A 25297-nucleotide genomic window follows, 5' to 3' on the forward strand; every position below is an offset into this window, starting at 1 on the left:
GTTTCAGTCTGGCAAGTACAATGTTTACATCATGAGCCCCACACTTGTATCAGCAGGGAGAGGGTTTTGAAATGAATCAGCAGGTAGTCATTTGATCACCAAATCATACCAATAATAATATTTTTTTTTAACTGAATCATTGACAACAGACCAAGATTTCCATCCTAGAGAGCCACATTGGTAATGTGGCTAAAACACAACTGTTGTTTATTAATTCATCCACTTTTGATTAAACTGATTTATTAAAAGAAATCAACAAGCAATAATGGTCAGGTTCACCTTTGTTTAATGGTTTATTTAACCACTTGGGAGCATCAGAAACAAGCCTTTTAAAATGTATTTAGTAAACGTGTTTGCTCAAAGTTGATCATTAATGCATCCAGCTGACACGAAGCAACATAATCATTCATGTTTCAGGTGACCTGATGAATGAAAGTCCAATAACTACTTTCACTTTTGCTCTGGTTTGGCCGCCACCATTTCCTGTGAGAAGCGTTAATTTTCCTTATTTGGAGTCAGGCCTATGTTCCCTTAGCAGCAATTTCCCCTCAGATCAATGTTCCCTCAGCCATACGTTCACTCAGCTCTAAGTTTCCACAGCCCTATGTTCCCTCAACCTCAAAAATGTGTATGTAACTTAGTTAGGGTAAGGATACCAGGGTAAGTATAATAATTAGCCATATGCGCAGTAGTTGTGTTTGTTGTATATTCTGAGAAATGGGCCTCCAAAACAATTCAGGCTTGTTTTTGGGATAACAGGTTGTCGAACAAATGGGACAATCGAGGGTTTCGGAATAACGGAACAATGGCATGGCACTGGCGGAGGTACTGATCTGATATCCCCTAATATGAATGTTTACCGCTCCATTGATGACCGAACTTCAAGCTGAAAGTTGTCATAATCCATATTCAAACAACCCCTGAGTCAAAGTCAGTCGTGTGTCGAGTCGCCTGTCGATAGTACCGGGCGTAGTACTACGGCGCCGCGGTACGACCAGGTGATGCACTGTCAAAGTTAAGAGACAAAGAGCAGCAGTGTGGTTATTGTGTTTCTCCTGCTGGAAAGTCAGGCCACGAGACAAGCGGGACACCACGGCAGCTCATATGACCTGAGATGTGTGGTTTTAAAACAGATTGAGGTATTCATAACTGCTTCATACCTCCTCACAGGACCAAACCCAAGCAATGCGTGTGTGACCGCTCTGCGTAAAACCTCGAACCACAAACATCTTGCATGATGCAAGATGTTTAACCCTAATTAGGCAATTAACCCTAATTGGGATGGTACATAAAAGTTGAGCTGGCTTTATTTGTTTGTATAGTAATTGTCTTGTATTATGTTCACCATGTTTTCATTAAGTTAACTATTTGTTTTGTACGTGTTTTAATGTCAGTAAAGAATGTCTCCAGTACAGCTAGCTAACACTAACGTGATGCCGTCTTTCTAGACTGAGCATGCGCTGTTGTCCACACGACATGACGGAACTGTGTGGTCCTTTGTAATGAATGCAAGTATGTTAAAGTATGTTGTTCTGTTGAGTGTATTAATGTTTTAAACATGCATATGGAATATTTTATGTATCTACATGTTTATTTGGTTATACAATTGTTATTAGAAAATGAATAATACGTTAAACGAAAGGGAAACAGTCAAGTGTGAGGACTCTGTATGTAACTGTATATTTTGGATTATACTGTATATATTTATCTTGTATTTCTCCTAACCCTAACCCACCGAGCATGTGTCGATGCAAGTTGCATCGACACATGCTCGGTAGATTGGAGCCTCTGGCTGAAAGAAAAAGAGTCAGTAGTAATCTGAAACTGTGCTTTAAAAATACATTTATAAGGTCACGTGTCATGACATAATGCTTCTAGAGACTTAGTAGGATGTGGTGGCAATTGATCAAATCAATAATAAAAATGTATCATGTGTGTGATTCTGTTTACTATGTACATAACGCAGTAAGAGCATAGGATAAGACAAATAAGCATCAAAATTACATGCACCACGAAACACAGTATACTCCTCACACCACCACCACTTTCTCTTCCCACCTGAACCTCCTGACTCCAGAGCTATATCCTCCTCCACTCTACCTAATCCCCATAAGCCTTTATAATGCTCCGGACTGAGAGAGAGAGCGAGGAGAGTCTGAGCTTGATGACCTTGCAAGCCGATTACAGGCCAGCCACGTTCCACAAACAGCCCTGTGAGGCCTTGCACTGTAGAAATCACCCCGCAGTCACGTAGAAAAGGGAGGAGATGAACCCAGATACGCCGATCAGGACGGCAGTGGAGACTGGTACATAAGACGAAAGTGAAGCTCTGCACGTCTTGTACAGGTGGCCCAGGATATCAAAGGGAGCACTGAGCTGCTCCACCAGAGGGCAGCAGGGACCTTCAGTAATGATCACAGCTGGAGAAAGTGTGTCACTGGGCCAGTGCTCCCTGGTGGGCTAATAGAGCGTTGACCTGACCTCGAGACCCGAAGTATCCCAGGTGTAATAAGAGGCAGGCCACATCAGACCAGCGGTGGAGGCAGTATTCAGATGCTCTACTATGGTATTTATACCTTTATACCATGAGATTGTCAGAAATCACTAATCATCTAATGTGAAAGCAGGATTTTATTGTTGTAATTGGATGAGGTGGGCTCACACTATTTTCATTATGGATTAATCTGCTGATTATTTCCCCCAGTAATCAAGTAATTTGTTTGCCGCGTTCATAATGTCTGTTTTGTCCAACAGACCTTAAAAAATATTTTAATTTAATTTAATTAAAAAACATTTAAATGATTACAATTAGTAAAAGGAAAAAAACTTAAAATCTCACAGCTGTGAAGCTGGAACAATGTTTTACATGAATATATATTGTATATTCATATTTTTTCTGTCAGTCAACTAATTGATTAACCAAAATTCGCCTAAATACCTCGAAACCACTGACTGCGTCTCAGGAGACCCGTCACCATCACCATACTGAATACCACTGTGCCTGCTGTGAACGCCTCCATGTTTCAGGTATCCACCATCTCCCAGGACCTCTAGTAGACTTCCAACTTATAGACACCACCAGGAAAAAGGCCCATCAGAGGAGGTCAGGAAGTGCAACCGGCCTCAGGAGCTGCTGATCTAGTTCTCTACCAAAATGATCCATGAATCCATAAATATGTGGGTGGGTTGGATCAGCCACCAAACATGTCAGGAACAGACAATAAGAATACATATCGTTGGTGCCAGCCTACCCTCCATCCAGCATGTATACTTCCAGTCAAGTGAAGGTAACACCACTGCAGTTTCCATTCTCCCCTCTGAGAGGCGCTACAGAGCACTGTATGCCAGAACAAGCAGACACAACTGATTCATCCCTCCACAGAACCGTCCAATACCATACACCAAGCATCCCCCTAAACAGTAAATCATATATTTTTGATAGTTTGAATACACATTTTTCATAACTATCTGTCAATTATAAGGCAAAGCAGTGAGCGAAATACGAGGGTTCTCGGTTGTCCGAGACTCTGCAGCCCACCCGAAACCCTAAAAAGCCACATTTCAGGCATTAGACGATTGTTCCAATTTCACACACTGAGTCTAGTCATGATCAAAGTACTGGATGTATATTGTCCATAGACTGATACTGTACAACCTACTTCACGTATATAGAGCACTGTTACATTAGTCATCCAATATGTATTCCAATAATATAAATTATATATAATTATATAAATATACATACACATACCAATCAACACTATATCTATATCGTTTTAGATATATCTCCTCAATGTTTATGTTTATGTTTGACCTTTTTTTGTTGGCCTTTTATATTTATGTACATTGAGAACAATAAAAAAGGTCTCATGTGTCCTCATATCTGGCCTCGGGCCCGTCACGGGTAAACACAATGCAGGCCAGATATCAACCGTTGCCCAGTTCCCCCGTGCGTCCTCTCTATAGGCCTACTTGAGTTTATTTCATGGTTCTCACAAAGACCCTGTAGGTGTTGTTTTTCTTGGTGTGGGCTTTTAACACCCACCGGAGTGAGAAATGGATGTGCGCGTGACCGCTAACGTGTTCGTGAAGCGGAGACGCGCCTCACGGTTCTGACCGCGGGCGCTTGAGATCACTCCGCGCTTGCGGCGGGGCAAGATGGCTTCCGCCGTCGCAGCGCTGCTGAAAAACATTCTAATTTCGAGTTTAAGCTCGAGGTGTGTTTGTCGAACAAATGCTGGTAGTATTTGATGAACCAATAAAGTCGTGTTGACTTTAGTACTGACGCAGCGCCCTGTGCACACGTGAGCCTGTTCACCTGTTCTCGTGAGACGACACACGAGTGTCCACCTGCTGCAGCGCTATGAAAACCATTTCCTGCCGCACGCACCATCGACCACATGAGATGTCATCATTGTTCCTCTTCCACCATGATTGTTCTATTCCATTGCGAAAGCAATTTTGCATTCTAGATCATTATATATTTGTAGCTTTGAATGCTTTTTAGGGCTGTTGCATATTTCTTTGCATTTATATTCTTAGAAATTATGTTATATTGTTCTTTGTCTCATTTGTGTTACCCTGTTACAACATGTTTGTTCTGTATCTATCGTTTGATCACTAATGGGAAATGATGATATGATAAAGTACTTCCTAGTTTTAAGGAACTAGAGTACATGTTAAGGAACTAAATAAAACCTTAAGATTGAATACTACATTTTTCTTAGGTAATGGATTTTTGAGTTTCATCATCCCAAATACATTTGTCCATCCAAAGAAGAGCATGTAAAATACAAAACTACTCAATTTCAAAAAGCACAATTTTCCCTTTTGTTATTTATATGGTGGTTTTATTACCATACTCCAATGGAGTATGTGGTCACCTATGACCCAAAAGGATCTTCTTATGTATCGTGATTCCCGTTGGTCACACTCTGCACGTAGACAAGCCATTCATTGTTTAATAAATCATTTTATTCAGTTGTTACAAAATAATGTCACAAAAAGATTAAACGTCGCCGTTGCTGAGCCCCGACCCAGGGTTCGGTCCACATGCTCAAGTGTGGGTACAGCGGTCGTGGCAGGCGCACGCGAGAGCAGCTATCAGCACCACGAATTCATTGAAGTCGACCTCGGAGTCTCCGTTAAAATCCAGACTTTGCAGCATCTTGTCCACCTCGGCTTGGTTCTTTGCCTCCTGCGCAGACCAAGGAATCAACATTAATATTGTCGAATGCTATTAAAATGCTTCATTATACTAGCGGACCCTTTTTCCAGACAATTTGAGAAGACTTTCAAGCAGTAACTAACGTAAGGTAGTTATGGGAGACCTCCTGGATCAAATGAAATTTCAAGGCAGTTCAATTAACTCATCCCACCTGCACCATCCTAATCGGTCTCTTTTTTTCTCCTGCTCACACTCACACACACACACACACACACACACACACACACACACACACACACACACACACACACACACACACACACATCATCATCATCATAAACATCATCATATCGTCTAGTCAAATACAATGAAATATACATTAACATAAAAACACAGAGTTAAAACATCTGTTTTAGCACAAATAATAATTGGCATTGTGATGTGTCTAAGATAGAAAACACTGTTTGTACCGCAATCAGTCCAGGCAACTCCTTCTCCAACAACAACTTGGCCTCGGTTTTGTTTAGGGTGTCCTTATTGCCCTCCATAGCAGCATATGAATCAAAGGTCTTCATCAGGATGGTCATGGCTACCTCGAGCTGGGTCATGGTTGCTGCTTTAGAGGTGGTTAAATACGCAAAAACAACGATGAGCAGAGCGGTGAACGTGTAAGCATGCCGAGAGGACTCCTTTTATACCTTTTACATTTTTAAAAAAAATTGAAAGAAACCCTTAGGCAAAATGGGTTTCAGTGTTTGATAAAGGTTGGGGCTCCAACGCTGTCGACACAACTGCAGCCCGACAACGCCCAATATACACATAGCCCACGTGGAGCTTCAATCATTCACTTGTTGATGCAAGGTGAGGTATCTTCATTAAGTAAACCCCATTAGATTCCGGGATCTTTTTCATTTGTTGTGTATTTTAAACCCTGTGCTGGTTTTCACAATGGGTCTCATCTATACTTTGAAACCCACTGTCACTGCATCACCTGTGGTTCGTGCTTGTCCATACATGAACAACCACAAAAGGAAAGTTCAAACTACGTGAAAGCACAAGAGCGAGCGTATGGCGGGTTCACTCGCATGTTTCGTTTTTTTTTAACAGTGCTCTGTTACAGAACATATAGAAATCCCTACATTTTGTATATATCCAATATATTACTGCAGGATTCATTTAAGAAATTTGAGAATCAGAACTTAAAGTGACATATGTGTATTTAATGGGGAGACAACCGAGACAAAAACATCTTTCATGTGCTGGTCAATTTGGAGCTATTTCTTCTACTTCTTTTGGACTAAAACGTGTCTATTTGAATGTGTAGATTTATCCAAAATTTACCAAAGGTTAGAATGAGATAAAATCCCATTTGTGTATTTAAACATACATATAATTTCAGAAAACCTGTAATATAAAAATGTATTTTCTTCATGTAAAGTAACCAACTGGGGAAGTTTCATGGTGATATCTGTTTGTGCATTTATGTTCAAAATATACAGAATTGTATAACACATTTCTTTCAAATGTGCATGGTGTTATCCAGTGTTCAGACTTGTGGAAATGCATGCAAATTGGCACATATGTACACATGAAGATTCAGAAAAAACGACTGTTCCGGTGTAAGTAATCACCTGGGGGAGTTTCATGGTGATTTCCATTCGCTAAAAATGTTCACCTGATAAACCTGTAGTGCCTCCCACAAATATGCGACAGGAACATAATGTGTTACCCCCAAAAAAATGTCAGACATGGTTAAATAATATAAGTAATTGTACGTACCAGTAAACAAGTTGTGCCATCATTCAGCAGCTTAAAACCACTTAACCCTCCTGTTACCTTTGGGGTCAATTTGACCCCATTCAATGTTTAACATCTCAAAATATATGATTGACATCATTTTTTTTGCTTCATATTTCATGACATTTCCCAATTAAATGGAGACAACTGGGTAACAAGATGATATTTTTTCAATGTCCTGTACACGCATCAGTGTTCTTTGGAGTCAATTTGACCCCCGGCTTTTTTAGCTGTGTAAAACATATAAGAAATATCAACATTTTACACACATTTGTTTTGGTTGTTTTGGATGATATTGAGGTCAATTTTTATAATTTTATAAAAGCTTTAGAGCCATAACCTAACATAACCATAGCTGTAGTAGTGTGAGAACCACTGATAGTTCACATGATGTGGGGGAGGGTAGGATATGGTTCTATAAGGTCTTCTGTCAATGAGGTGTTGTCATACCTCTTTGACCATGAAAGTGACAGAGAGGAGAACATGTCTGAGAGGAGGGCCTGATTATGAGGCCTCCTCCTCTGATGAGAATGAGACACTGTGTTGACCCTCCTGTTGTCTCTCAGCAAACATACTGCCTATTATGGTCCGCCTCCCCACTTGAACAACAGGGTTGATTTAGTGCTGCTAATGTCAACTAAATGGTTCCAGGTCCACCAGAAACGCTGTCATCCATGTCAAAGACATACAATCAGCATTTGAGCTCTTCATAACACCATCAATTGAAAAGGATATACTTGAGATGACAAGTTTAGAGGAGAGGCGCATGTATGGGGACAGTTGGAAAGACCTGGATGTGACCCACTTGCAACCCTACATTGGGCTGCCGGAGTGTACAAGTCCAAAGGCGAAGCAACAGCAACCTTTGGGCTGCTGACAATGGAAGGGCAACATTTCAGCGCCCGTGTCTCTAAACACATTCCATGTTTTGTCCCGTGTCATACGCTTTGATGACGGAGAAACAAGGCCGGGTCGACGAGAGCGTGACAAGCTCGCAGTATTATGGGATGTATGGGACAAGTGGATAAACTAAAATGACCTATAAAATCTTTCTACATTTTTGAAATTGTGTTTGTTTATCCAAGGGGACATAACAAATGTTTCTATTCTTGATAACAATTGATTTTTATTCCAAATGTTATAGATAACAACAATATGGACTTATAAATAATATAAAGCCATTAAAACACCAAAGAGATATTTAGGTCAATCAGTGAGATTTTATGGTGATCTGCATATTTTGTTGTGAGCAAGTATTCTGGATATATGGGGGGGGGGGGATCTATATGTAAATCACCGGTGCCCCGTGGGTTATACTACTATCCAGTGTAGCCTCCATGCAAAGAACAATTTAATCGTTCTGGGTAGTCGGAAAACTCTTTTTTATGGAAAATTTTAAAGCGATTTAAAAAATAAATACAATTTTCCTAAGTAACCTCACAACCACACGCCTCTTTTGCTCAAATGTAATGATCAACTATCACATAATAATAATAATACAACAATGAACATGGAGATCACCGAAGACCAGGTGTGTTTTTTCTACTCACTCCAAGATGAGCGGGCTAAGAACGAGGCGAGCAGCAGACTGCTGAGTAGAAGCTTCATCCTTTCGCACCTTATTCACCACCGAATACTGATCTCTGATCCGAGTTCCTCGGATCTCACACACACACACACACACACACACACACACACACACACACACACACACACACACACACACACACACACACACACACACACACACACACACACATCAAACGCTGAGTCTCCTCCCTTGAGATGCGTTGCAGGCCTTTACTGCAGCCTCCCTAGGTTTCTGCTTGTTTGTGTCTCTTTCCGCCTTCAGTGTTATCTGAATAGATGAAAAGGTGTAACGTAGTGTAAAAAAGGTCACTGGGGTTGAGATCAGGTGACTGACTTGGAAGAATATTCCATTTATTTGCCTTGATAAGCTCTGGGATATTTTTCACAGTATGTTTTTGGTCATTACCCATCTGCACTGAGAAGCGCCATCCCATCAGTTTTGCAGCATTTGGCTGAATGTAAGCAGATCGTAAAGCCCTGAACACCTCAAACCTCATCCTACTTCTATCAGCCGTGACATCATCAATGAACATCATGACCCGGTTCCATTGGCAGCCATACAGCCCGTGCCATAGCACCGCCTCCACCATGTTAACCAGAGGATGTGTTTTGCTTCAGATCAGGAGTCGTTCCTTTCCTTATCCACACTTTTCTCTTCCCATCATTCTGGTACAAGTTCATCTTGGTTTCATCTTCCAAAGAATCTTCATCTCAAACTCATCGGGCTCATTCAGATGTTTTCTGGCAAAGTGTAATCTGTCCCTCCTGTTCTTCAGTGTTCCAGTGGTTTAGACCTTGTAGTAAACCTTCTGTATTCAGGTTCATGAAGCCATCTCTTGATTTTAGACTTTAACAAAGACACGCCTCCTTCCTCCAGAGTATTCTTGACCTCAGTATTCATGTTATGAAGGGTTTTCTTCACCAAGGAAAGAATTCTGCTACGTCTACTTTACAGGTCTTCCGTTTGGTGTTGGTGAGCTTGACAGCATATTCCTTATTTTTAGGAATGTACCAAACTGTTGATTTGGTCAATCCTAATGTTTCTGCTATCTGCCTGATAGGTTTATGTATTATCAGGCTTTTAATGGCCTCCTTCACTTACATTGACACCTCTTTGGTCCTCATGCTGAGAGATCAGCTACCAAATGCAAACTCAACCTTTTGAATCATGTCCAGAGCTTTTTATCTGCTTAATCTGTCATGAAATATCGAGGGAACGAACCACACCTGCCCATCAAACCATTGGTCAGACAATCGTCTGATCTATATGTAAATCACCGGTGCCCCGTGGGTTATACTACTATCCAGTGTAGCCTCCATGCAAAGAACAATTTAATCGTTCTGGGTAGTCGGAAAACTCTTTTTTATGGAAAATTTTAAAGCGATTTAAAAAATAAATACAATTTTCCTAAATAGCAAATCCTACAAGGCTGATATCAAGTTGCTAGCTATCTATCTTAGAGCAGCTAAAGTGTCGCAATTAAAATATTTTGGGATGCAAGTTAAGCAAAATTATTTGTAACAGTATGCTAATATATATATATAAATAAATATATATATATATTCTCACAATTCTGCTCTCACGGCTACTCTTTATGCAAACTATGGTCATATTTTCTAAGCACGTATGTATGGCTAGTATTACCAACTACTGCCAATTTTATCTGTAGATCTGCTTTCAATGATGCTAACGTGGTCGTGGGAAAATCAACACATAACCTGAAAGGCAGAGCACATGTGTTTAGAGATGAATGATGAGTAAAACTGGGTCTTAGCAAAAGTTATTCACAATAAGTCAGCTGTTAACATTTTAGCAGCTCTGTATCAAGTGTCGAGGCCAGGGAGTAACCGCCACATATGAGCTGTTTCCACTTCCTGTCATTGACCTTTTTATGCGCCAAACTAGTAGCACAGTTTCCACTCGGCGTCCTTCGTGTGTGAAACCTGCATCTTTGCTTCAGAATCAATACACTTCCTAATGCAGACCACTGACTATAGCTTCTAGTTTGATCAAGTAAACCAGTCTACAAATGCATACACACTGTGTCATTATTAAAACAAACTTAGACCACAAAGATGGACAGGACTGAGTTTATAGAAACAAATATTTACACTCATCAAAAATAATATACACAAGTGCATAATTCAGGTAAAGGTTAGTCAAATAATGTACATTATATTCATGCTGAAAAGTAGAAAATACTGAAAGATGAGTAAATGTCCCCGATCAGCACACCTCATTCACTTTCTTTGTTCTCCACACGTTCAAAGTAGTCACAGGATTCATACACTGGTACCTGACACTGAAAGAGACAAAGACATAGAAACAATTATTGCAAGTTTACATTATACTGTATCAGTGGAATAAAGTGAGAGTAGGCGTGATTGGTAGACACGATTACTCAGAAACAGGATGTCAGTTATATTTCATAATAGTGTCCAAACACTACTCAAGCTGTGGTTTGAACATCATTATATTTGTGACCAGAAAAACCTTAACTTCTTGAAGCTAAAATATGATCCAGAAACAATAGTTGTGTATTAAATCCTTTGAGAGTTTGAGATTGTTGCTCTTATGTATAATAACACCTGATAACATAATGCAGACTAATAAAACATAACAGAGTACAACCTTGAACATTTTAAAGTGACTCCATAAAGACCCTTTAATGAGGTGAGTAAGGGTGGACATGCATCTTGGCAAAATAGCACCAACGATGGTGAATGCTACCTAAACTATTTGACTTTCAAGGTCTCTGTGCCATTATTGAGTGGGTGGAATACATTAGCAAGTGGCCTAATATTGAGTGACCGGATATGTACATGTATTTTGTGGGGAAACCTAGCGGGTAACGCTACTCCAGCGTTATGAGCATACAAGTCACTAGATGCTTTTAACTACATTATCATGTGCGGAATTTGGTTGGTTGGTGCCACCATTTAGTTGTTCCACTTTGTTATTGTTATTCTACACGCAACATTCGTCTCCGTATAGCCTCGATGCCGTTACACTCACCCACTGGGAAGAACCTCTGGAGGAGCTGGTGCTGTGTTTGTCCATTTCTGCCTCCTCAGAGTTAATGTGGGGAACCTCGTAGATCACCCTGGCAGCTTGCGCTGAACCCGTGGGACACACAAAAAAAGATTATACAGTTAGTCACACAAAAATGATTCCCGTGCAGCGACAAAAAAACATGGAAGTACTATTTTTATGTTTCATTGCAGTTGCTACTGTCTCTACCACTGTTCACATCTGCTGCAAGTTACTATATTACTGCCCCAAGAAGGTCACTGGTCTATTACTCTGCTAATAAACAGAGACTGAAAGTGGCATCGTTGTGTCTCCTGAAACACTTTTCCCAATCTCAGCGCGGCACTAAATGTGGTCAGCTCATACATCCTTAGGCGCTAACTCCATTGCAACAAGCCATTCTTCATCATTCTCAGAAAACAATTTGTCCTCGGTGTCCCACAGGGTTCGATTTTAGGACCCATACATTTTTCACTGAAATGACACCGTGTGACATTTTGTGGAATTTCCTTTACGGACATGCAGTGTGTTATCATGCATGCTAGAGGTGATGTGTTGTCCATGTAAACATCAAACTTTAAGTTTAATTTGTTTATATATTTCATGGAACACGTCATTTAAAGCAAATCGGTGTTATTGGTCTTCTACACGGTCAAATTATTCTCTCAGTTTTCCAACAGAGTTCAGCTGCCGTGATTTTAACCAGCTATGTTGGTTCCTCGTCACGTTTAAAGCTGCTCTCATCAGTATTTGTATGTTAACCATGAAGCTGACGAAGAAAGTCATCACTCCAAAGTTCCTGTCAGCACAACGAAAATTGTTTTTTGAGTCTTCAACTCATTGTTTTTCTTTACAACCTGCAATTTAATAATAATAATAATTGTTTCAGGTAATAGGAAACAGTTTAAAGTAGTAGGTGATAATATTTCAGTGTTGTGTTTCCAGCTTTTATAGAAAACCTTTTGGTCTTTATCTTAAAAGCACCTATTGGCGAAAACGCTTATTTTATTTACTCTTCAGGTCAAATTAAGCACTTGCTCCTATGTCAACATCTTTCTAACAATAGGTTTGCTACGTATATTGACTGAAATAAAAATTGTTTTCAAACAAGCTGATTTCATATTGTTTTGTCTGAAACAATACATCACATTATTTACATGAGCACCGTTGATTTTTTGATACCATAATCATATTTTTTCCTTGTACCTTGTCTCCGTCGCAGAAAGCAGAAACACACAAGAGCGATGAGGAGCAATGGGGCCACCACAGCCAGGGGAATTATCACGGGAGACTGTAGAAGACCTGGATGTCCACGTTGTGAGAAAAAAAAGAAACACAAATATTAAAAAGATTTAAAGAAAAAAGGAAATTTGTGTGTGTGTTTGATTTAAAAAAAAAATGTTTAAATCTAAAACAAGCAAGCATGTGACTGATCTACAATTGTTAGCCCCAGCCATTGGCAAACCAGATATTAGTCAAATACTTTATGCAACACTGTAATGCCACTGGGGTTGTGTCACTGTTCTGCTTTTAACTGTGCTGCTTTTTAAATTGTGTCAGATTTTTAAATATGTTGTACGGCGACCTTGAGTGCCTTGAAAGGCGCCTTATAAAACAAATGTATTATTATTATTATTACTATACCTCCTGCTGTGTTGTCCTCTGTCTCGTCTCTGGCCGTGACGATGATGACAATACCATTTCCTACAACGATAGCTAAATATGGTATCTCCACTGTCAGATTGCAGATGTATCTCCCTGAATCCTCTCTGGTGACATTCGTAACGGTCAAGTTTGAGCAGTTGGACGAGTTGATAATGTCATCCTTAATAGCTGTTTGATTTTTCAGCCAATAAACTTTCACTCTGTCAAAGTTCGGTGTCCAGCAGCAGCTCATGTCTACTGTCCCCCCCTCCTCCACAGAGACATCATGGGACTGGGTAACAGCGGGTGTGCCTGGAGATGAAACACCTGCGAGGAGACGACAAGGTGATGCATCATACAACACCAAACACATGGCATCGTTTCAAAAGCCAAACCAGCTTGATGAACAGTTTTTGGCACTTTTCACCAAAATCTGGAGAAGCGCTAAAACGGATCACAAAACAACCAAATAAAGCAATGATTTCACAACAACCATAACAAATAGTGGTCACTTTTTTGTTATTGTTTACAGTCTTTTTTTATATATAAAAGTTGAAACATGTCGGTTTTAACGTCGAGCGTTAGCATACAAATCATCGATAAGATCGTTGACAAGATCTAAAAACAAAAGTGATCAGAGGAAGGCTGCCATAGTTCAGGTATTTTGAGCTCATATCTCTCAGAAACATGTGCCTTTAAAGGTTCAGCAGTTTTTTTTACTCACTCCAAGATGAGAGGGCACAAAGAGAGGCGAGTAGCAGACTGCTGAGTAGAAGCTTCATCTTTACTCTCTGATTCACTGCTGACAACTGACACTCATTTCCTCACAGCAGCTCTGAGTCCGCCCCCCCTCCCCTGCAGAAACATTTGAAAAACCACAGCTTTTGTTCCTTCCTCCTTCAGATAGAAAGAAGGCAGTGCGAAAGATAACTTGCAGTTCAGAGATAAAAGTCCATTTGGCTCCAACAACAGAAATACTAAAAGGGGCCGCCAAACAAAATAGATCTTGAGGAGTGAAGCAGTGGATTATCAGTATTTAAAGCGTATGTATTGCCTCCACTCGGCTCTCAACATGGCGGCGTTTAGCAGCTAATGGTGTTCTCATAGCAAATAGTTGTTTGCTGCTATATTAACGCTTATATTTCTATATGTAAAACCTTTAAGGGATTTCAACTAAATCTGAACGATGGCACGGTTATCTTCGCGCTGGCCGCCGGCATTCCAGCCACCAGCTGACATGTTTGGCCTGACTCCATTTCTAACCTTGAAGTTAGTCCCTAGTTCCCCTGATGTATTTGAGTGTCTGTATCAAGTTAAATGCCAGTAGTGGAGCATTCAAAAAGTGCAAAGGACTATATTGTGCAGTTTCACTTGGGTTAAAACCCCTGTGTTTACAGTTTTTAAATGACTTTATGCTATTTTTCACATCACTCTGATGGCTTTGGTTCTTCTTTGCAGAACACTCAGACCAATCTGGTGGGTATTGGTGCTGTTTCTACTTAAATGGGTCATCTGTGTCCAGGGGTCACATCCATGTACTGGTAGAGGGAGTTTGAATTGTTGTGCCTTATATTGCATTCTTTAGTGCTGCCACTAGGGGTCCTCAACATGTGAGAAGACCTCTCACAACTTAACTCAATGGGTCCACCTTCAGACCAAATCCTAATTTGTCCCTTCACGTGAGTGGGTGTAAAATGACACGTGTCCTGTAAAATGTTTGTCATTGTTTTTAATGGCATGCATTCAAGAACACAGCTGAAGTCAAAGGAAACACAAGATATCAAGATTTATTTTACACTGGCTTAATCATCAGCAACTCATTAAAGGTGACACGTGTTGATGTTTGTGTTGTCCTGATTGAGACAAAGTAATCGCCGTTTTCACTCCGCTTCTATGTCTCATCTCTTTCCTCTTCTTCTCGTTTTTCTTCCTTTCTTTGGCCTCCTGCAGTGCGTTGGATTCCAGGAGCAGCTGAAACACGAACGCACTGATCGATTAGTCATCATGCACTGGAACATGTACGCCGCCGTTTCATCGCAACGGAGCGGAAGCTGTGTGGTACCTGGTGTGCGTTGCTGAGCTTTGGTCGCGAAACTGTTGATGCAGAAGAAGGTGATGAAGAGGGCGAGGACGAGCAGGCACCTCAGGACAAAGATGAGCACTTCCTCCGGGGGGGAACCTGAAATTCACCCACAGAGGCAACAAGCTGAGACGTCGTATACAACAGGGCGTCCAAACCTTTTTGGGGAGGGGCAGCTGTGACATACCTCCTGCTGTGTTGTCCTCTGTCTCGTCTCTGGCAGTGACGATGATGACAATACCATTTCCTACAACTATAGCTAAATATGGTATCTCCACTGTCAGATTGCAGATGTATCTCCCTGAATCCTCTCTGCTGACATTCGGAACGGTCAAGTTTGAGCAGTTGGACGAGTTGATAATGTCATCCTTAATAGCTGTTTGATTTTTCAGCCAATAAACTTTCACTCTGTCAAAGTTCGGTGTCCAGCAGCAGCTCATGTCTACTGTCCCCCCCTCCTCCACAGAGACATCATGGGACTGGGTAACAGCGGGTGTGCCTGGAGATGAAACACCTGCGAGGAGACGACAAGGTGATGCATCATACAACACCAAACACATGGCATCGTTTCAAAAGCCAAACCAGCTTGATGAACAGTTTTTGGCACTTTTCACCAAAATCTGGAGAAGCGCTAAAACGGATCACAAAACAACCGAATAAAGCAATGATTTCACAACAACCATAACAAATAGTGGTCACTTTTTTGTTAATGTCTTTTTTTATAATAAAAGTTGAAACATGTCGGTTTTAACGTCTAGCGTTAGCATACAAATCATCGATAAGATCGTTGACAAGATCTAAAAAAAAAAGTGGGATGCATCATTTGGTTTGTCATCACAACACCAAACAGCTACGCTACAACGGGAAACCACGCACCGCTGCCAAAATGGTCATCAGCAAATTAAATCATATTCATTTATAAACTTGCACAGCAGACGGCGTCGGACAGGAAGTTTTCTTTCTTGAAATATTACGACGTTATTCTGATTAGCTTATGACTTTGTCACAGTATTGTTATGACTATTTTCTTGAAATAATATGACTTTACTCTCATTAAATTACAACACGGAATATGTGGGCTATGTTTTGAAAGTGCACAACGATTTGAGAATGAGCAGACATCTTGCTGAAACACATGAGCTATGAAAGTCCATGGATTTATTAATTCATTAAAAATGTATATCTTGGAATGAGGGAGAGCCTTATGCATTATATTTTTGACATTTTGAATCGTCACCTGGCGCCTGAATTTGGTAGCAATTAATTTCAACCATAAGTTGATGCAGAGAAACAAGCCCACGCGTTGGGTTCAGTGTTTACTTGTTCATTTGATTCATTTTGTTCATCTTGTTTCATAGAATCACAGAAAAACAACATTTAAAATCATTCCTCCAGGATTTCCACAATTTAACTCCACATATGGAAATAAGTATTTGCTTCAACATGCTGAGCTAAGTTTTCAAATTCAATTTTCTTGAATAATCATTATTATACATTATACTTTTGTCCCCCTCAAGTTTAAATGAATCTAAATCTCACTTTTATTGCATTTGACTTGAATGAATAATCCATTGGTACGTTCACGTACTTACATGTAGTTCACGTGTGGCCCCCACACAGTAACCTCACAACCACACGCCTCTTTTGCTCAAATGTAATGATCAACTATCACATAATAATAATAATACAACAATGAACATGGAGATCACCGAAGACCAGGTGTGTTTTTTCTACTCACTCCAAGATGAGCGGGCTAAGAACGAGGCGAGCAGCAGACTGCTGAGTAGAAGCTTCATCCTTTCGCACCTTATTCACCACCGAATACTGATCTCTGATCCGAGTTCCTCGGATCTCACACACACACACACACACACACACACACACACACACACACACACACACACACACACACACACACACACACACACACACACACATCAAACGCTGAGTCTCCTCCCTTGAGATGCGTTGCAGGCCTTTACTGCAGCCTCCCTAGGTTTCTGCTTGTTTGTGTCTCTTTCCGCCTTCAGTGTTATCTGAATAGATGAAAAGGTGTAACGTAGTGTAAAAAAGGTCACTGGGGTTGAGATCAGGTGACTGACTTGGAAGAATATTCCATTTATTTGCCTTGATAAGCTCTGGGATATTTTTCACAGTATGTTTTTGGTCATTACCCATCTGCACTGAGAAGCGCCATCCCATCAGTTTTGCAGCATTTGGCTGAATGTAAGCAGATCGTAAAGCCCTGAACACCTCAAACCTCATCCTACTTCTATCAGCCGTGACATCATCAATGAACATCATGACCCGGTTCCATTGGCAGCCATACAGCCCGTGCCATAGCACCGCCTCCACCATGTTAACCAGAGGATGTGTTTTGCTTCAGATCAGGAGTCGTTCCTTTCCTTATCCACACTTTTCTCTTCCCATCATTCTGGTACAAGTTCATCTTGGTTTCATCTTCCAAAGAATCTTCATCTCAAACTCATCGGGCTCATTCAGATGTTTTCTGGCAAAGTGTAATCTGTCCCTCCTGTTCTTCAGTGTTCCAGTGGTTTAGACCTTGTAGTAAACCTTCTGTATTCAGGTTCATGAAGCCATCTCTTGATTTTAGACTTTAACAAAGACACGCCTCCTTCCTCCAGAGTATTCTTGACCTCAGTATTCATGTTATGAAGGGTTTTCTTCACCAAGGAAAGAATTCTGCTACGTCTACTTTACAGGTCTTCCGTTTGGTGTTGGTGAGCTTGACAGCATATTCCTTATTTTTAGGAATGTACCAAACTGTTGATTTGGTCAATCCTAATGTTTCTGCTATCTGCCTGATAGGTTTATGTATTATCAGGCTTTTAATGGCCTCCTTCACTTACATTGACACCTCTTTGGTCCTCATGCTGAGAGATCAGCTACCAAATGCAAACTCAACCTTTTGAATCATGTCCAGAGCTTTTTATCTGCTTAATCTGTCATGAAATATCGAGGGAACGAACCACACCTGCCCATCAAACCATTGGTCAGACAATCGTCTGATCTATATGTAAATCACCGGTGCCCCGTGGGTTATACTACTATCCAGTGTAGCCTCCATGCAAAGAACAATTTAATCGTTCTGGGTAGTCGGAAAACTCTTTTTTATGGAAAATTTTAAAGCGATTTAAAAAATAAATACAATTTTCCTAAATAGCAAATCCTACAAGGCTGATATCAAGTTGCTAGCTATCTATCTTAGAGCAGCTAAAGTGTCGCAATTAAAATATTTTGGGATGCAAGTTAAGCAAAATTATTTGTAACAGTATGCTAATATATATATATAAATAAATATATATATATATTCTCACAATTCTGCTCTCACGGCTACTCTTTATGCAAACTATGGTCATATTTTCTAAGCACGTATGTATGGCTAGTATTACCAACTACTGCCAATTTTATCTGTAGATCTGCTTTCAATGATGCTAACGTGGTCGTGGGAAAATCAACACATAACCTGAAAGGCAGAGCACATGTGTTTAGAGATGAATGATGAGTAAAACTGGGTCTTAGCAAAAGTTATTCACAATAAGTCAGCTGTTAACATTTTAGCAGCTCTGTATCAAGTGTCGAGGCCAGGGAGTAACCGCCACATATGAGCTGTTTCCACTTCCTGTCATTGACCTTTTTATGCGCCAAACTAGTAGCACAGTTTCCACTCGGCGTCCTTCGTGTGTGAAACCTGCATCTTTGCTTCAGAATCAATACACTTCCTAATGCAGACCACTGACTATAGCTTCTAGTTTGATCAAGTAAACCAGTCTACAAATGCATACACACTGTGTCATTATTAAAACAAACTTAGACCACAAAGATGGACAGGACTGAGTTTATAGAAACAAATATTTACACTCATCAAAAATAATATACACAAGTGCATAATTCAGGTAAAGGTTAGTCAAATAATGTACATTATATTCATGCTGAAAAGTAGAAAATACTGAAAGATGAGTAAATGTCCCCGATCAGCACACCTCATTCACTTTCTTTGTTCTCCACACGTTCAAAGTAGTCACAGGATTCATACACTGGTACCTGACACTGAAAGAGACAAAGACATAGAAACAATTATTGCAAGTTTACATTATACTGTATCAGTGGAATAAAGTGAGAGTAGGCGTGATTGGTAGACACGATTACTCAGAAACAGGATGTCAGTTATATTTCATAATAGTGTCCAAACACTACTCAAGCTGTGGTTTGAACATCATTATATTTGTGACCAGAAAAACCTTAACTTCTTGAAGCTAAAATATGATCCAGAAACAATAGTTGTGTATTAAATCCTTTGAGAGTTTGAGATTGTTGCTCTTATGTATAATAACACCTGATAACATAATGCAGACTAATAAAACATAACAGAGTACAACCTTGAACATTTTAAAGTGACTCCATAAAGACCCTTTAATGAGGTGAGTAAGGGTGGACATGCATCTTGGCAAAATAGCACCAACGATGGTGAATGCTACCTAAACTATTTGACTTTCAAGGTCTCTGTGCCATTATTGAGTGGGTGGAATACATTAGCAAGTGGCCTAATATTGAGTGACCGGATATGTACATGTATTTTGTGGGGAAACCTAGCGGGTAACGCTACACCAGCGTTATGAGCATACAAGTCACTAGATGCTTTTAACTACATTATCATGTGCGGAATTTGGTTGGTTGGTGCCACCATTTAGTTGTTCCACTTTGTTATTGTTATTCTACACGCAACATTCGTCTCCGTATAGCCTCGATGCCGTTACACTCACCCACTGGGAAGAACCTCTGGAGGAGCTGGTGCTGTGTTTGTCCATTTCTGCCTCCTCAGAGTTAATGTGGGGAACCTCGTAGATCACCCTGGCAGCTTGCGCTGAACCCGTGGGACACACAAAAAAAGATTATACAGTTAGTCACACAAAAATGATTCCCGTGCAGCGACAAAAAAACATGGAAGTACTATTTTTATGTTTCATTGCAGTTGCTACTGTCTCTACCACTGTTCACATCTGCTGCAAGTTACTATATTACTGCCCCAAGAAGGTCACTGGTCTATTACTCTGCTAATAAACAGAGACTGAAAGTGGCATCGTTGTGTCTCCTGAAACACTTTTCCCAATCTCAGCGCGGCACTAAATGTGGTCAGCTCATACATCCTTAGGCGCTAACTCCATTGCAACAAGCCATTCTTCATCATTCTCAGAAAACAATTTGTCCTCGGTGTCCCACAGGGTTCGATTTTAGGACCCATACATTTTTCACTGAAATGACACCGTGTGACATTTTGTGGAATTTCCTTTACGGACATGCAGTGTGTTATCATGCATGCTAGAGGTGATGTGTTGTCCATGTAAACATCAAACTTTAAGTTTAATTTGTTTATATATTTCATGGAACACGTCATTTAAAGCAAATCGGTGTTATTGGTCTTCTACACGGTCAAATTATTCTCTCAGTTTTCCAACAGAGTTCAGCTGCCGTGATTTTAACCAGCTATGTTGGTTCCTCGTCACGTTTAAAGCTGCTCTCATCAGTATTTGTATGTTAACCATGAAGCTGACGAAGAAAGTCATCACTCCAAAGTTCCTGTCAGCACAACGAAAATTGTTTTTTGAGTCTTCAACTCATTGTTTTTCTTTACAACCTGCAATTTAATAATAATAATAATTGTTTCAGGTAATAGGAAACAGTTTAAAGTAGTAGGTGATAATATTTCAGTGTTGTGTTTCCAGCTTTTATAGAAAACCTTTTGGTCTTTATCTTAAAAGCACCTATTGGCGAAAACGCTTATTTTATTTACTCTTCAGGTCAAATTAAGCACTTGCTCCTATGTCAACATCTTTCTAACAATAGGTTTGCTACGTATATTGACTGAAATAAAAATTGTTTTCAAACAAGCTGATTTCATATTGTTTTGTCTGAAACAATACATCACATTATTTACATGAGCACCGTTGATTTTTTGATACCATAATCATATTTTTTCCTTGTACCTTGTCTCCGTCGCAGAAAGCAGAAACACACAAGAGCGATGAGGAGCAATGGGGCCACCACAGCCAGGGGAATTATCACGGGAGACTGTAGAAGACCTGGATGTCCACGTTGTGAGAAAAAAAAGAAACACAAATATTAAAAAGATTTAAAGAAAAAAGGAAATTTGTGTGTGTGTTTGATTTAAAAAAAAAATGTTTAAATCTAAAACAAGCAAGCATGTGACTGATCTACAATTGTTAGCCCCAGCCATTGGCAAACCAGATATTAGTCAAATACTTTATGCAACACTGTAATGCCACTGGGGTTGTGTCACTGTTCTGCTTTTAACTGTGCTGCTTTTTAAATTGTGTCAGATTTTTAAATATGTTGTACGGCGACCTTGAGTGCCTTGAAAGGCGCCTTATAAAACAAATGTATTATTATTATTATTACTATACCTCCTGCTGTGTTGTCCTCTGTCTCGTCTCTGGCCGTGACGATGATGACAATACCATTTCCTACAACGATAGCTAAATATGGTATCTCCACTGTCAGATTGCAGATGTATCTCCCTGAATCCTCTCTGGTGACATTCGTAACGGTCAAGTTTGAGCAGTTGGACGAGTTGATAATGTCATCCTTAATAGCTGTTTGATTTTTCAGCCAATAAACTCTCACTCTGTCAAAGTTCGGTGTCCAGCAGCAGCTCATGTCTACTGTCCCCCCCTCCTCCACAGAGACATCATGGGACTGGGTAACAGCGGGTGTGCCTGGAGATGAAACACCTGCGAGGAGACGACAAGGTGATGCATCATACAACACCAAACACATGGCATCGTTTCAAAAGCCAAACCAGCTTGATGAACAGTTTTTGGCACTTTTCACCAAAATCTGGAGAAGCGCTAAAACGGATCACAAAACAACCAAATAAAGCAATGATTTCACAACAACCATAACAAATAGTGGTCACTTTTTTGTTATTGTTTACAGTCTTTTTTTATATATAAAAGTTGAAACATGTCGGTTTTAACGTCGAGCGTTAGCATACAAATCATCGATAAGATCGTTGACAAGATCTAAAAACAAAAGTGATCAGAGGAAGGCTGCCATAGTTCAGGTATTTTGAGCTCATATCTCTCAGAAACATGTGCCTTTAAAGGTTCAGCAGTTTTTTTTACTCACTCCAAGATGAGAGGGCACAAAGAGAGGCGAGTAGCAGACTGCTGAGTAGAAGCTTCATCTTTACTCTCTGATTCACTGCTGACAACTGACACTCATTTCCTCACAGCAGCTCTGAGTCCGCCCCCCCTCCCCTGCAGAAACATTTGAAAAACCACAGCTTTTGTTCCTTCCTCCTTCAGATAGAAAGAAGGCAGTGCGAAAGATAACTTGCAGTTCAGAGATAAAAGTCCATTTGGCTCCAACAACAGAAATACTAAAAGGGGCCGCCAAACAAAATAGATCTTGAGGAGTGAAGCAGTGGATTATCAGTATTTAAAGCGTATGTATTGCCTCCACTCGGCTCTCAACATGGCGGCGTTTAGCAGCTAATGGTGTTCTCATAGCAAATAGTTGTTTGCTGCTATATTAACGCTTATATTTCTATATGTAAAACCTTTAAGGGATTTCAACTAAATCTGAACGATGGCACGGTTATCTTCGCGCTGGCCGCCGGCATTCCAGCCACCAGCTGACATGTTTGGCCTGACTCCATTTCTAACCTTGAAGTTAGTCCCTAGTTCCCCTGATGTATTTGAGTGTCTGTATCAAGTTAAATGCCAGTAGTGGAGCATTCAAAAAGTGCAAAGGACTATATTGTGCAGTTTCACTTGGGTTAAAACCCCTGTGTTTACAGTTTTTAAATGACTTTATGCTATTTTTCACATCACTCTGATGGCTTTGGTTCTTCTTTGCAGAACACTCAGACCAATCTGGTGGGTATTGGTGCTGTTTCTACTTAAATGGGTCATCTGTGTCCAGGGGTCACATCCATGTACTGGTAGAGGGAGTTTGAATTGTTGTGCCTTATATTGCATTCTTTAGTGCTGCCACTAGGGGTCCTCAACATGTGAGAAGACCTCTCACAACTTAACTCAATGGGTCCACCTTCAGACCAAATCCTAATTTGTCCCTTCACGTGAGTGGGTGTAAAATGACACGTGTCCTGTAAAATGTTTGTCATTGTTTTTAATGGCATGCATTCAAGAACACAGCTGAAGTCAAAGGAAACACAAGATATCAAGATTTATTTTACACTGGCTTAATCATCAGCAACTCATTAAAGGTGACACGTGTTGATGTTTGTGTTGTCCTGATTGAGACAAAGTAATCGCCGTTTTCACTCCGCTTCTATGTCTCATCTCTTTCCTCTTCTTCTCGTTTTTCTTCCTTTCTTTGGCCTCCTGCAGTGCGTTGGATTCCAGGAGCAGCTGAAACACGAACGCACTGATCGATTAGTCATCATGCACTGGAACATGTACGCCGCCGTTTCATCGCAACGGAGCGGAAGCTGTGTGGTACCTGGTGTGCGTTGCTGAGCTTTGGTCGCGAAACTGTTGATGCAGAAGAAGGTGATGAAGAGGGCGAGGACGAGCAGGCACCTCAGGACAAAGATGAGCACTTCCTCCGGGGGGGAACCTGAAATTCACCCACAGAGGCAACAAGCTGAGACGTCGTATACAACAGGGCGTCCAAACCTTTTTGGGGAGGGGCAGCTGTGACATACCTCCTGCTGTGTTGTCCTCTGTCTCGTCTCTGGCAGTGACGATGATGACAATACCATTTCCTACAACTATAGCTAAATATGGTATCTCCACTGTCACATTGCAGATGTATCTCCCTGAATCCTCTCTGCTGACATTCAGAACGGTCAAGTTTGAGCAGCTGGACGAGTTGATAATTTCATCCTTAATAGCTGTTTGATTTTTCAGCCAATAAACTTTCACTCTGTCAAAGTTCGGTGTCCAGCAGCAGCTCATGTCTACTGTCCCCCCCTCCTCCACAGAGACATCATGGGACTGGGTAACAGCGGGTGTGCCTGGAGATGAAACACCTGCGAGGAGACGACAAGGTGATGCATCATACAACACCAAACACATGGCATCGTTTCAAAAGCCAAACCAGCTTGATGAACAGTTTTTGGCACTTTTCACCAAAATCTGGAGAAGCGCTAAAACGGATCACAAAACAACCGAATAAAGCAATGATTTCACAACAACCATAACAAATAGTGGTCACTTTTTTGTTATTGTCTTTTTTTATAATAAAAGTTGAAACATGTCGGTTTTAACGTCTAGCGTTAGCATACAAATCATCGATAAGATCGTTGACAAGATCTAAAAACAAAAGTGGGATGCATCATTTGGTTTGTCATCACAACACCAAACAGCTACGCTACAACGGGAAACCACGCACCGCTGCCAAAATGGTCATCAGCAAATTAAATCATATTCATTTATAAACTTGCACAGCAGACGGCGTCGGACAGGAAGTTTTCTTTCTTGAAATATTACGACGTTATTCTGATTAGCTTATGACTTTGTCACAGTATTGTTATGACTATTTTCTTGAAATAATATGACTTTACTCTCATTAAATTACAACACGGAATATGTGGGCTATGTTTTGAAAGTGCACAACGATTTGAGAATGAGCAGACATCTTGCTGAAACACATGAGCTATGAAAGTCCATGGATTTATTAATTCATTAAAAATGTATATCTTGGAATGAGGGAGAGCCTTATGCATTATATTTTTGACATTTTGAATCGTCACCTGGCGCCTGAATTTGGTAGCAATTAATTTCAACCATAAGTTGATGCAGAGAAACAAGCCCACGCGTTGGGTTCAGTGTTTACTTGTTCATTTGATTCATTTTGTTCATCTTGTTTCATAGAATCACAGAAAAACAACATTTAAAATCATTCCTCCAGGATTTCCACAATTTAACTCCACATATGGAAATAAGTATTTGCTTCAACATGCTGAGCTAAGTTTTCAAAT

The 25297-nt window shown here is 40.4% G+C and overlaps 3 protein-coding genes and 2 long non-coding RNA genes across 5 annotated transcripts; 2 read left to right on the top strand and 3 right to left on the bottom strand.

Moving 5' to 3' along the window:
- Positions 1-4952: 4952 nt before the first annotated feature.
- On the bottom strand, positions 4953-5847 carry LOC117747816 (protein S100-P-like). Its single transcript, XM_034557299.1, has 2 exons — positions 5638-5847; positions 4953-5197 (listed from the first exon to the last, which is right to left on the bottom strand). The coding sequence occupies exons 1-2, from the start codon at positions 5773-5775 to the stop codon at positions 5057-5059; spliced, it is 279 nt and encodes a 92-aa protein (XP_034413190.1). The 5' UTR covers positions 5776-5847; the 3' UTR covers positions 4953-5056.
- A 4782-nt stretch (positions 5848-10629) lies between these two features.
- On the bottom strand, positions 10630-14109 carry LOC117747951. Its single transcript, XM_034557497.1, has 5 exons — positions 13954-14109; positions 13230-13556; positions 12792-12887; positions 11571-11671; positions 10630-10857 (listed from the first exon to the last, which is right to left on the bottom strand). The coding sequence occupies exons 1-5, from the start codon at positions 14009-14011 to the stop codon at positions 10792-10794; spliced, it is 648 nt and encodes a 215-aa protein (XP_034413388.1). The 5' UTR covers positions 14012-14109; the 3' UTR covers positions 10630-10791.
- A 3-nt stretch (positions 14110-14112) lies between these two features.
- On the top strand, positions 14113-16005 carry LOC117747952. Its single transcript, XR_004611508.1, has 3 exons — positions 14113-14272; positions 15180-15577; positions 15776-16005. It is a non-coding gene; the product is annotated as an uncharacterized LOC117747952 (long non-coding RNA).
- Positions 16006-19152: 3147 nt separating this feature from the next.
- Positions 19153-22628, bottom strand: LOC117747953. The gene is made up of 5 exons (XM_034557498.1): positions 22477-22628; positions 21753-22079; positions 21315-21410; positions 20094-20194; positions 19153-19380 (listed from the first exon to the last, which is right to left on the bottom strand). The coding sequence occupies exons 1-5, from the start codon at positions 22532-22534 to the stop codon at positions 19315-19317; spliced, it is 648 nt and encodes a 215-aa protein (XP_034413389.1). The 5' UTR covers positions 22535-22628; the 3' UTR covers positions 19153-19314.
- A 7-nt stretch (positions 22629-22635) lies between these two features.
- On the top strand, positions 22636-24515 carry LOC117747954. Its single transcript, XR_004611509.1, has 3 exons — positions 22636-22795; positions 23703-24100; positions 24299-24515. It is a non-coding gene; the product is annotated as an uncharacterized LOC117747954 (long non-coding RNA).
- The last annotated feature ends 782 nt before the right edge of the window (positions 24516-25297 follow it).

The sequence above is a fragment of the Cyclopterus lumpus genome, chromosome 18 (genome assembly GCF_009769545.1).
Source record: "Cyclopterus lumpus isolate fCycLum1 chromosome 18, fCycLum1.pri, whole genome shotgun sequence".
Lineage (NCBI taxonomy): Eukaryota > Metazoa > Chordata > Actinopteri > Perciformes > Cyclopteridae > Cyclopterus > Cyclopterus lumpus.

Excerpts from the sequence above, each read along its gene's own strand:
- LOC117747816 (XM_034557299.1), bottom strand. The coding sequence starts at position 5,775 with ATGACCCAGCTCGAGGTAGCCATGACCATCCTGATGAAGACCTTTGAT. Across the intron at positions 5,198-5,637 it reads AGTTGCCTGGACTGATTGCG|GAGGCAAAGAACCAAGCCGA; the intron begins GTACAAACAGTG and ends TGGTCTGCGCAG.
- LOC117747951 (XM_034557497.1), bottom strand. The coding sequence starts at position 14,011 with ATGAAGCTTCTACTCAGCAGTCTGCTACTCGCCTCTCTTTGTGCCCTC. Across the intron at positions 11,672-12,791 it reads CTTTCTGCGACGGAGACAAG|CGCAAGCTGCCAGGGTGATC; the intron begins GTACAAGGAAAA and ends CCACGGGTTCAG. Across the intron at positions 10,858-11,570 it reads CCAGAGGTTCTTCCCAGTGG|TGTCAGGTACCAGTGTATGA; the intron begins GTGAGTGTAACG and ends TGTCTCTTTCAG.
- LOC117747953 (XM_034557498.1), bottom strand. The coding sequence starts at position 22,534 with ATGAAGCTTCTACTCAGCAGTCTGCTACTCGCCTCTCTTTGTGCCCTC. Across the intron at positions 20,195-21,314 it reads CTTTCTGCGACGGAGACAAG|CGCAAGCTGCCAGGGTGATC; the intron begins GTACAAGGAAAA and ends CCACGGGTTCAG. Across the intron at positions 19,381-20,093 it reads CCAGAGGTTCTTCCCAGTGG|TGTCAGGTACCAGTGTATGA; the intron begins GTGAGTGTAACG and ends TGTCTCTTTCAG.